At 47.7% G+C, this 12,829-nt stretch overlaps 1 protein-coding gene across 4 annotated transcripts in view; it reads left to right on the forward strand.

Moving 5' to 3' along the window:
• The window catches only part of inaE (inactivation no afterpotential E), a 210,121-nt gene that overhangs the window by 128,776 nt on the left and 68,516 nt on the right, over positions 1 to 12,829 (forward strand). For all 4 annotated transcript variants that reach the window (XM_089560116.1, XM_089560118.1, XM_089560117.1 and 1 more), the window contains exons 5-7: positions 2,047 to 2,131; positions 3,710 to 3,844; positions 9,845 to 9,922. In XM_089560116.1, the coding sequence (XP_089416242.1) occupies positions 2,047 to 2,131; positions 3,710 to 3,844; positions 9,845 to 9,922 (298 nt within the window). The remainder of the gene's footprint in view (positions 1 to 2,046; positions 2,132 to 3,709; positions 3,845 to 9,844; positions 9,923 to 12,829) is intronic.

Genomic DNA, 12,829 nt, shown 5'->3' on the forward strand with positions numbered 1-12,829 from the left:
AGTTGAGGTTTGAGTCTCAAACTTGGCTGCAAGAAAAAGTGTTCTGGAGAATGTTGATTCGGGCAGATAGTACGGGAATGGCGCGCGCTGATATTTCTAGGGAATGGCTTCCGTAGGTGAGAGACGGTGAATCTTTTGCTCTGACTATCCGTTAGCAATCGGGTATTTATTAAGCAAGGCGTTTGTTTTGGACACAGGTCACGCAGTCACGTTATTGACACATCTGTTCGTAAACTAACCTAATTATTTCTGTTTACAGTCATAAAAACGACACAGTTCCGAGAGGAGGTTCTCGAAGAGGTCTGCATTGGCTTGACTTTATCCTATAGACTGTTTCTTTTAGTTTCACAAAAAGCTTTCAGCTTAACTAGACATTTGTGCGATCATTGTTACTTTATGGACAAGAGAACATGAATATGTGTCATCGGTAAACATGCCGGCTACGTAAGAAAGGCAGCGGCGATGATTATTCTGCCGTTGTGCCGGCGAGCGTTCTTTTAACCTGGCGCTGTGCTTAGAGTATCGCGCGTGGGACGGGCATGAGACACGGACTGTGCTCGGCTGCACCATGTCATGCTTTCCTGATGTTGATGGTCGGACGTCGCCAACTAGCGCCATCCATCGGCCGCCAGTGGCGAACACCGCGTAACTGAAGGCAAATATTGTCATTTGTAGCTGAAAGGAAACTAAAGAGTGCGATGAGACGGTGCGCTAAGAGGTTGTTACTGATGGCCCACTCTTCCCACGCAGCGCGTGGGAAGAGTGGGCCATCAGTAACAACCTCTTAGTATCTGTCATATAAATTCCTTCATGCGCTCTGAATGACTCGTTCTGACGGTCATAGGGAATCAGTGGAGTGTACCAAACAATCTAATTTACCAGGATAATTTTCAGCGCTCAGTGCCATGCAGCCTGTAACGGCAGCCGCGCGTACTAGAAGCGTTTGTAGTCTTTCTAGGCTTGCTAGTTGTCGTCAGCGGCCTGTAGACGGCGTTGCTGCTGCAAATGCTTATCCAGGAGGGATTTTTTCCCACGGGATTGAGGGAAGACTTTGTTAATTGTTAACGAACGTTTAGATAATAAAAAGAAACTGTACGGGATTTTACGAACGTTGTAACTGAAGGATCTGTTTGAACTTCGATTTACTAATTGACACAGAGGTCTCGGTAGGGACATCGTCCAGTTCTTGGGATCATTTCAACCGGTTCCGACCCTGATGCAACTGCTAGATGTCGGGTTATTAGACTTCAGCAACCACTGAAAGCACCTTTTGCAATCGAATACATTTTAATTTGGAACGCAGCTTTTACACTCTGCATGTGCATGAAGTATGCTATAGTAGGGTACAACTAAAAAAAAACAGCAGTTGCTAACACTGGGCCGCGAACTACGGCAACCTGTGTTACTCCGCTGGCCAATCGCACCAGCAAAAGACAACAGCTTTTTAATGTTTGACTATATCAAATAATCCACGTATCAAAATTCAAGAGCTCAATATTTTTTTTCTTGTTACAAGCTTCTTGTTTATGTATCAAGAAACGTTTAAGAAGCGGACTACTTTTCCGTCATGGAGGACTTGTGTGCGCGGAGGCTTAATATGGGCGGAGGTTCACTGCACACTTAAGTTATATCCGACTATAACAGTCTTATTGCGGTGCTTACAGTGCACTTTATGAGAGGACCACATCATCGCAAACTTAAAGTTTTCCAATTACGCGACGCACGTAAAAGAAGAAACAGAAGCAATATAGGAGTTTATTAAGTATGGTTAATGGTTAAGTAAGGTTATTGTATGGTTAATTATATTTTTACGTCCCCAGAGAATAAGCAGCTTTTTTTTTTGCATCCTTTCCAGCGTGCTTTCACGAGGTCTTTTGTTTTAGCATGCGCCATAAAGAACGCGTGCCGATCGAGGCAGATTTTACTTCAGCGTTCCATGCGTTTATCAGCTGCCTTACTCTTTGCGCGGCTTCATTTGTATATACCGAGTCGTATAAACTCGCTCTGCTGCGATCCTGAACTTTTCGCCCACGTCGTCCGCGACAGGAAAGCCGTTCGAGAGTACCAGGACAGCTGGAACAAGCGCTGTCGTCTCCTGTTTTGCTGCATGGGGACCAACGACCGCAACAGGGTAAGCGCATTTCACGAAAAAGGTCTCCCTTGTTCACGTTCTATTAGTGATGGCGTTCATGATTAAAATGACTGGGGATCATCGACTGGAAGCAAGCGGCGGTGCGGTCTAGCTAGCCTTAGACACCCGCGACAGTACAGCGGATGCCACCACGGCTATACTTTGTGAAAACAGCGTACGCGAGCGGTACTTTTCTTTTAAGGCGAAAGCCTTTAATGCCTCACACTGTCGTAACCAAGGAATGTTAGCAAGTGTGTCCGCGTTTCGGCGTCACTACTTAAAAAGAAACTGTCAAGGCAGAGAACCGAACCAGGGCCTTTGGCATTTGAAGTGGAGACGCTACCACTCCGCGACGTCACGAAGGCTCGAGGTTTCAGCATGAATAAATGCGCATCTAGTGAATGCATGGGTTTCATAAAGGAATTAAAATAAGTAAAAAATAAAAAGAAAAAGAAACCAAGAATAAGAAAAATAAAATAAAAAAGAAACAAAAATAAAAATATAAAATAAAAATATATGAAAATTCACAAAATTAAAAAGATATAAGATATACAAACAGTGCGCCAGGAAAGGCTTTCGCCTTGCAGCACTTTAGAGAGCCAAGTGCCCCCTGAATTTTTTTTCAGCTCGCTCTTTTCCCTGTTATAGCAGCTTTGGTTTCAATTCAAGTAGCATCATCGTCATTGGACCCTGTTAATCAATACTTGCATTAGTCTTCAGCGTCCCTACACTCTAAACAGGAAGGAGTAAAAAGGGAGTAAACTTGTCCTCTAACGCACTACTTTTAAAAGAGTGTGCGTTAAAGGACAGCTTACTTCCTCTTTACTCCGGCGAACCTTGCGGTGTGTTCCCATGCTAGCCAGTAGTGTGTATGGGATACACTGTAGAACTACATTGCATCACATACACAATGTACAATCTATAACTATGTTGTACCACATACACAATGTACATGTACAATACAGAACTACGTTGTATGACATACACAATGTACAATGGATAACTAAGTGGTATCACATACACAATGTACAATATAGAATGTAGAACTACATTGTATCACATACACAATGTACAATGCAGAACTACGTCGTATCACATACACAATGTACAATGTAAAATGTAGAACTACGTTGTATCACATACATTATGTACAATGTAGAATATAGAACTACGTTGTATCACATACACAATATGCAATGCAGAACTACGTTGTATCACATACACAATGTACAATGTAGAACTACATTCTATCACATACACAGTGTACAGTGTAAATGTATATAACTATGTTGTATCACATAAACAATGTACAATGTAGAACTACGTTGTATCACGTACACAGTGCACAATGTCGAACTACCTTATATCACATGCACAATGTACAATGTAAAACTGCATTATATCACATACACAGTACCGGCTAGCATAGGAACACACCGCAAGACCGTGGTAATCTGGGTCAACTTCAGCGGAGGTTGTTGAGGGTGCCTGGACGCCTCTGTTCCTCGCTAAGCCTGTTTGTTGGTCCTAATCCTTGTACCCGCTCCTGCTCCGCCTTCTATCCCTCTGCGGTCGCAGAACTCGTTTGCGGAGATCGCCAAGCTCTTATCGGATTTCTTCCGCGACTTGGACGTGGTCCCCTCGGACGTGGTAGCCGGATTAGTGCTGCTTCGCAAGTTTCAACGCCAGGAGCGCCTCGTCATCGTCAGTCAGGTGAGCGGGTGGTCGTTTTCTGCGATTTTGATGTGTATTTGCGTTCCGCTCTGTATGTAGCTTTTCACTACGACACTTAGCTAAGATAGTTATGTTCCGTGCCGTATCCGACAGTTCCCTGACTTAGAGTCGAAAACCCCTATTTCAGGCCTTTTTTTCCCTACAGGAGCAACTTGAAAATGCCTTAAATATAGAAGAATTTGGTTCTTGAAATTTTCTTAAACTCCCTAAATATTCCCTTTTCGCTAAATTTTACGCCTCCAGTCCTATGATAAAGGGAAAATTTCTTGAACAGAACAACAATCCGCTACGATCTTCCGAGGTAACCTATGTGAGTCGTGGTCTCCGCAGACCTTCAGACGTCCTACTGCAGGCATCAGGAATCTGTCGCTTGGTTGTTTCCGAAGACGAGACCCTCATGAGATGTTCGGCACTTTTGTTGTGCAAGGAGGAGCTTTTCTGTCTGTGTGTCTATAAAAGAATTTCTGATGTGAACAATCAATTTTTCGCGCTGTGGATCATCAGAATGTTTAATTGCTTGTCTTTATTCACTGAAGCGCGTAATTGAGTTGTGTTATTTCTGTGCTGATTTCATCAAATATCACTCTCCTTCATGTAAGGGGTAGGAGGTGATAATCCCATTAGACACGCCTGAAACCTTTTGTAGTGTTCCACAGACAACTAAATGGCGGTGGCGGTGACGTCAGTGAATACTCCCTCACTAAACTACATCTCGGCGCCTGCGCTTTAACGGAGCATCGACTACAACGGAGCCGTAGGTTGTTTTCTGGCATGCCAACTGCCCGATTAGATATCTATCATAGGTAAGGCCCGTCTCGCCATACCCAACAGCGCTTGCGCAATTGGCGGCTGACGTTCGTGGTGTACGATAGATGCACAGCAACACTGCGCGAAAACTCTCCGACTCCATTGGACAGCAAGAATGCGCCGAAATTTCAGATTACGACTTAGAGCCTTTGTCAAAAGTTTAGAGCCCAGGAATTTTTGTTTCTGGGTAATAGCAAGTGACTAGTCATGAATTCCCAGCGCTCCAAATCTTCCCAGCGCTCCAAAGAGGACCTCTGCTCAACTCCCTCCGAAGGCTAGTAATTCCACGGCACTACAAGACCCTCACTGCACGACTTTCAAGCACGCCATCTTGGGCTCGGAACTTTTAAGGCGAAAGCCTTTAGTGCCTCATCGTTGTCGACAGAAGGTTGTCAGCAGAGGTGTTACGCTCTTCGGTTGGTTGAAATGGTTATGACGTCAGAGTGCGCGGATTCGCAGTAATGAGGTCACCCACGGATGTCTAACGCCCCCTTTTGAAGCACACGACAACTAATAAAATAGTTGTCGCCTGCTCCGACAGGGGACGTAAGGCGTCCGTGGGTGACCACATTCCATACCTCATTACTGCGAACAGAGCCATGGGTATAACCGAACTCATCGAAGCACAGAGGGAGTCGTGCTAAAGAAGCAGTCAAAGTCGGCAGTCAAAGTGTGTAGTTGTAATGTGTAGTCAAAGTGTGTAGCCAAATAAAGCACTAGTACAGCACAAACAGCCTCGCAGTCAATGCCCAACAGTGCGCCAGGAGAGGCTTTCGCCTTGCAGCACTTTAGAGAGCCAAAGTGCCCCCTGAATTTTGGTTTGACAAAGGCTGGACGTCAACGCCATGTCGATGGCTTTCACCCCGGAGACAGTCTTTATCCGTTTACCTCTGCGAAGAAAAAGAAAAGGAAGAAAAGACGCTCTATGGCGCTGCAGCAACAGCCATGCATGCCTAACGAGATATAGGTGAGGCGGCAGGTGGACAGCGCGGGAAATGGGAAGCCAGCAGCGAGCGTGGGCGTAAGACGAAACCGTGCACGCCCGCCGCCCTCATCCTGTACAGACCGCGCTGCTTTTTTCGTCGAACAAAACCGAGCCTGGACCTCGTTGTTGTACCTTGGCCTGCTAGAACCGTGCAGCGCATTGGAAGCTGCATGGTTTGACCGCAATCAATCATGGGTCCGCATTCGCCAAGCCGGGGGTTCGGAATTGGTCGCCGGTTTGCCTATATCTCATCGGTGGCTCTCGTCGTTGGCATGAGTGGCGCGGCTTTAGCCAATCGCGGACAGGTTTTACATTTGTGTCTGCCAAGTATGATGAAAAGGTGTACGAGTGGAAATGACGGACTGTTTTTTCTCACTTTTTACGCCACTACGCTGCTTAGAGAACAGACAACTACGATAGTTTGGAATAGGCATCATAGTCTTTATGCAAAGCCCTGGCCCAGAGCACAAATTTGTGGCAACAGGCAAACATGAGCGCAGAGATCCTACTGTGACCCCTTATAAACTATACAACTGCTACATTAATTTCTGGTTCAGCTTTGTATATTCGATGTGTTAATTATAAAAAAAAGGTGTAGCACTCTGCTTGTCTCTTATTTGCCATATCTGCCTTTATTATGCTCCAGTGCGTTATTCGTTTAAGCGTCGTGCGCACTTGTAGCATAAACGTGTACGAGAACGGCTGGAAACACGGGGCGCATGCACTGTGGCTAGATGGGGACGCACACATACCACTGCGCGCGCAGTAAGCCTCCAGCTGGTCTAGTTTGTTTTTACACTGGCACGTCCCCACTGTGCTAAAACTGCGTTTCTGCGGCCAAATCACGGCTTATCTCTTCCTTCTGCTTTTACCGCGGGAACATCGAAGTCTTGCCTTCTCCCGATAGGCTAAAGGGAGCTTTAGCTTGTAATGATGATTATTTGATTTTAATGGCGCAAAGGCCAAGGCTAACGTGTTTAGTCTACACTAGGCGAGGTTATTCAGCAGACAAGGGAATGGGAAGAGCTGCTCGTTATGACATAAGTGACGGAAGCCAACTGTCACCGACACTAAGAAGCATAGGGGATGCGTTTTTTTTTAATTTGTGGTTTCCATCAATGGGAGATTAATAAAAGCAGAAGACAAAGCGACGACATGCCGCCGGTAGGATCTGAACACAGGACCTCCTAATTTCGCGTCCCGTGCTCTACCAATTGAGCAGCGACTGATGTCTATTCTGCTTTGTAGCGGGGATATTGATTTCTGTGGCTGTTGGATTCGTTCATCTTGGTGTGGTTAGTTATGCATTTCATAACAGCAATTATGAGGACGGGACAAGGTTTCCACCCCTAGGTAGACCGCTGGGTAGTTGCGCTGTTGGGGATCGAACCCCGGACCTCCCGCCTACGACACCGAAGCTCTGTCCTGACCTCCCACTTCGCTGCACGGTTCTGGCGCAGCCATCTGTAGGCAGGGAGCCTTTCTTCCATCGCTACCAATGCCTCCTGCACGTGGGCGCGGGCCCCAATCGATGAATGTCCGGAGCGGCCGAGCGCACCCTTTGTTCGTTTTTCGGGGCAATTATCTCCCTTTTCAGATTGTGACAGCTCCTCCTTGTGGGCTTTCTTTTCTCCTGGCTCTACCAGCCTCGATTAGAAGTCAGGGGAAAAAGGATGGGATTGCATGCGCTGTGGAAGTGCTCTCTTGTGTATTCTCTTCTGTAAAAAAAATAGCAAAGGCATTTGTCAGTTGTCATGGTCGCGGGATTTCTAATCTGAGTTCATCGGGCATGAATTCTTTCGTTTTCTTTATGTGTGTGGAATCGTGTGGAATGTGGAATTAAATTCTTGGGTTCCTTCCTGGCTATGCAGTACTCGAGAATGCGTCTGAAACCATTCGGCTCTTGGAGGCTGTGGAAAGTAATTGAGTCCCGTCAATCTTCTCTAAGAAAAACGACTGAATCTAGACACAGTTCTGTTACAAATGAGATAATGCGACGAATGAACAAAACAATAGGCGCGTTTACATGAATGCGACAGAAGTCGACTCCGGTTCGCGTTTTGAGGGAAAGTGCAAAAACGTCGAGGGAAAGAGTAGAGGACGAGTCGCGCCTTTCCTTCTCGAAACCTGCTCTTTCTCTTTCAAAAATTTGACTGCAGTCGACTTGTGTCGCATTCATGTAACCGAGGCTAATGGATCGTTATTAAAGCTAGTCGAACAGGAAGTCATTCGCCGTTTTTTCTTCAGAATATATGTCGCGGTGTTCTGTTCCACATCGTGAAACTTTTTCGTGAGCATTGATGAAGGTTGAAATAAATAATTCGTTGTTTTTTTTTTGTGCAATACGCCCAGCAACTCGTCTTGCACCTCATGCCTCTTAAGGATGAGAACAGTAATTGTATGTCATCATGCTTCAGTTAGGAAAGAAATATTGTGAAGAGGGAAGCAACTCATAAACGGGTCACATATTTTGTGTAGGGTGCTAACGCATGTAGAGCATGCATAGCCGTAGGATTTCCTTATTTCCTTAGGACGAGGGTTTCGGGGTATAACCGGCTATCTGTAAAAAAGGAGTAGCTACTCGTTGGCAACAGCACAAGCGCAGCCATACGGCTCCAGAAGAAAGCTATACAGCTTTTTTAGAAACTTCGTAGTTAAAGAAAAATTCGTCCTGGTACGAGGTTCGAACCAGGGACCACCGCTTCACCGTACCAGTCGCTCGATACCAACCGAGCTAACCGGGACAGCTAGCAAAAGGCAGCACATGGTAGGGCGAGAGCGAATTGATCAATAACTCGAAGTGGGAACAGTGTTGACCACTATACTTTACCTTAAAGGATTCCCCTAAACATTTTGGTCAACCGGCTATCTGGTAGCAGATTAATTCATGAGAACAGGAACAAAATATTTTGTTTGTAGACGGCTGGGCTACTTCCTCTGAAATGTGGGAAGGCAATTCACCATTCTTAGTAACGATTGTCGGTACTCGTTTCGAAGGCGGATAAGTGCACACGTTTGGGCTTGTTGGTACTTGGTCTTGACACAAGCAGTGTAAACACACTAGACAAAAGGTTACCGCTGCACACACAATGCTGGTAATGTATGCTTGCGCGTACGTAAGTGTCCACTTCCCTGTGTGCTTACTTTGCTTGTATCAACACTGCGGAGAAAGAAGGCTGATAAAGGCGAATGTAGAACTTTATTTCTTCCCTTGCCGAATATCCTTTCCTCACAGAAGGCAAAGAGTGACTTTAAATGGACTGTGCAGAAGCAAAGGAATGGTGTATAACAGCCAGCATTAATATGCGCGTGCGCGTATTTTAATGTTTGTTGTTTACACCAGGGCTTCACAGTGTCATGGAAATTACTTTATTAAAACTTATACTGTGGAGGGGGCTTGCATGTATTTCACAGTAAAAGCCGAGCCTGTCTGTAGCAAACACGCGATCAGTGACTGTCGCATGGAGTATCTTAAGTAAGAGTTGCTGGTTGGGAGTACGAATTTGCGTTGTCTTATATCCTGCGCATCTCAGGATGGGCCACTTGAAATTTTTGCGGTTGTGTTTTAAGGGGAGGTATTTGTATTTGCCGTGTTAGATTAGTCTTTCTCTATATCTCGTTACCTTTTTGTTATTGACTTATTATGATGAGCAGCAAAGTTAGACAAAGAACGTTCTGATAATTTTTCAGCGCTTTACTCATAACTAGCATTGAGAGAAAATTCGTCGTCTTTATTTATAGTCGTGCATTTATTTTATCTTAGTATAAGTTAATAACGTAATCGTTATGAAACGGGTCCAGACCGTCTACAAGCCTCCTTCGCAAAAGGCTTGAAGTGCCGACATTCTTATTAGCCCGTTCGGGACAACCTCCACAGTTTTTTGAGCCAACGCTAATGTCAGCTTGCTTTTGCTTGACGTTGTTCCTTAAGATAGCTTAGTCAATGCTGCTTGAAGTTTTATCTGAAGGTTGTCAAACTGAATGGCATTAATAATATCCGGTGTTCCAAGTGAGGTTGGCAAGGTTGGACTTTATGATTACTGAGAAGCTTGTTCCTACCGCTGTGAAATCAAAGGCACAAAAGAATATTCAAGAAACTGTGAGAAATGAACTTTTCACTGCTCGTTGGCGCTTCTTGAAAAAGTCTAAAACTTTATTTTCCCCATATCTTTTTCCATGGACTGCAGAAGGGCAACGACACGTACCAGTTCCTCTCCGGCGTTGCCGTCACACCTGCCACTAGATTTCTGGACGTCAATCATCCGGTAGGTCGTCCTGCCCGCATATTTGCGCTTTCTTTCGCAAACTGTTCGAGCTTGTGTATCGTCCTCTGCGTACATAGATGCGGGTCAACCCTCCAATCCGCCCACATATGCGGGCTATCATCCTTTCGAAATTGAGTTTGCCCGAGGATATTATTGGCGCACTGTTTACACAGCAAAGAACTATGTGTGCACTATGTGTGCAGTACGTACGTATGCAGTACGTATGCACTTTGCACACAAACTGTTCTGCACCGTGTACACACAGGAGGATTGCGATGTGGAAACGGACTACAGCGGGCGCTCTTGCACCGTCCCGTTAAGCTGTGTGGGCTTAAGTCCACAAATGCAGGCAGGCCGCTATTGTTGCAGTTAGTCTCGGAAACAAACCTCGACAAGAAGCAAATAAGAGCTTTGGCTAGACTTGAGGTCGAGAACTTGGGGCTCGTTAAGAAGGGATTACCAGACTCGAGCTCGGTTCTTAAGGGACTGTGGCATGTTGGTTGAGAAAGCGGTGAGCGAGCGGAGAAAGTTGAGAACTGTCGCGCTTAGCGGTTCCCAGCGGCATTCCAGAGTTAGCCTTAATAAGCGGGCGCTCCTGAAGTGGCGTCTCAGGAGGAATGAATGGTCGCTGAGAAGATAGGAAGCTTGATCCGGCTTCTAAGGTTTGTGGACGGGCTTAGAAGATAAATAAAAAATTCAACATGAGAGGAAAAACATCGACCTCGCGTTGCTTGCCGCTATCCCTGGTTTATTAGAAACCGATGCGTTATTTTTTCACACTATCGGTCCTGATAGCATCAACGCTGATAGAAGGAATAAAGTATTGGATTTGTTGACGTTACGGAGGCAATAAAGAAAAGGAAACCAAAAAGCATGCAACAATAGCGGTGAGGAAGAAGGATGTAATTTCTCTTGGCTTTGAAGTAATTATGAGCGGCTTGCGAATGACACTTGTGGGGACGCCTTCGTCCCCTGCGTTCGCTTTCCCTCAACGCACCCCACTGTTGTTAGCTGCCCCCCCCCGAAAAGCACTCCTCTCGGTTCGGTTACTGTAACTAACAAGGGAGGGCGCTCGCGTCGCAGCGACACCAGCGCCACGGATGGCGTTTTGCTGCGCGCTCGCGGGGAGCGACGGGGGCTCTTCTCCCTCGGCAACGGGAAGCGAACGGACGTTTCGCTCGCGGCTTCGCTCTTCGTCGACGGGCGCCCTCGGTCGGAACTTACTCCCGCCGAGCCCGACCCGCTCGACCTCGGAGTTCCACGGTGTCGACGGGCGCCCCTCGGCCGGAACTTACTCCCGCCGAGCCCGTTCCGCTCGACCTCGGAGTTTATCCCTTTGCCCTACCGTGGGCGGACGTTCGCTCGTAGCCGTGCTGGTGAGTCGGACATCCTAGATTCCTCAGTGTATTTTGTTGCTAGCTGGCGTTATTGTTGCTATAGCAATAAATGCCTTGTTTGTGTCAGCCAGTGTGTCGTTCCTTTGGTCCCGCAGAGCACGGCCCGCCGTGGTCGGCGTGCGCTCAGTAGCGTACGCGACCACGGGGTGGGGTCAGCGCGGTTTTGAACTGAGTCAGCCGCGCTTAAGGTTGGGAGAACGCATTTATCTCCCCTCTTTTCAACCCCACATCTGGCGCCCAACGTGGGGCCTGCTCTTGGAACATTGGACGACAGTCTGTTCGGTTCGAGGAACGCTCTTTGTCCGGACTTGACAAGTGCTAGGCCTAGAGTGAATTTTGATCGCTAGGACCTGCGGCATGCTTTCTTGAGTGCGAGGTGTATTGCGCTGCAGCATGTTTGAACTTTTCGACATGCTCAGCATGTTTTTTTTGTGAAGTTTTCTTCCTGGAGTTTCTTCAAGAACCACTTGGTCCGCATCGAGGGAGCGCGAGGCCTAGCGCCCGCGGAGTTGCCGAGCCCGAAGCGAGTGAGTACGGAAGCCGCGTGGGTGGTCCGAGTTTTCTGTATATATTTTCTCGCTGTCTCTTTTTCGACTCTGGGAGCCGGGTGGCCTGGGGCCACGGGTGCCTTAACGAGCTCGCTGGTATTGCAGCTCGGCACCGGGCGTTCCGACACCGTCCGATACGGTGGGCGCCGATCGCTCAAGCTGCTTTGTGCAGTGAGCGGGGAGGACCACCCCACAACGCTGATGTCTCCTCGCGGCTGCGCGCACGAAACCCGTTTCGGGTCTTTCTTTTGTTGGGGGTCGTCGACCTTCACTGTGGCAGTGAGGCCTAAGGCTATTCATAGCCGCCTGCACCTTGTCAAAAGTGACACGACCACCGGACCGTGGTATTGAGAGGGGGCGCACTTTGCTGGCCACCCGTTTTTTTTAACCTCGCATGAACCGAGCATTCTCGTTCAACTCAAGAAAGGGCTTTGTTCACTCGAACTTTGCATTGCACAGCCGCCCGACACGTTTTGCTAGCGAGTTGAGCATTTGAGCCACGAGGCCCTTGTGTACGCCGTTTCCCCTCCCGTGACCTACGTTAAAGGCATGCGGAGTGTGTTTCGGAAATTTTACAGATCTGGAGCCACTGCGGCTTGCTGTCCTGTGCACATCGTCTCGCCGCCGCCTGCTGCGACGGAGCGGCCTGTATCCTGTTCGCCGCATCCATCCGGGGCAGCCGTGGCGAGACCAGACAGCAGCCACCTCCGGCTGCTGCTGCCCTGGCGACTACTGCGGAATCTTGGCCTGCAGTGGTCAACCGGCCCTCCTCTTCGCGGGCCTGCGGGCACATAGCCCGCGGGCCATGCGAGTCGTCTCAGCGGAGACCTTCACGCCGCCTTCGGAATACCGCGGAAGACTGCGTGCACCCTGTCGGCGTGACCTCCGCTGCACGACCTGCCTCAAGTGCATGAAGACCAGGAGACTCCTCCATAGCATGTAACTTGCAGGCGCGTGGGTCT

Source organism: Amblyomma mixtum, chromosome 9 (assembly GCF_055824585.1).
Source record: "Amblyomma mixtum isolate Tamu chromosome 9, ASM5582458v1, whole genome shotgun sequence".
Classification (NCBI taxonomy): domain Eukaryota; kingdom Metazoa; phylum Arthropoda; class Arachnida; order Ixodida; family Ixodidae; genus Amblyomma; species Amblyomma mixtum.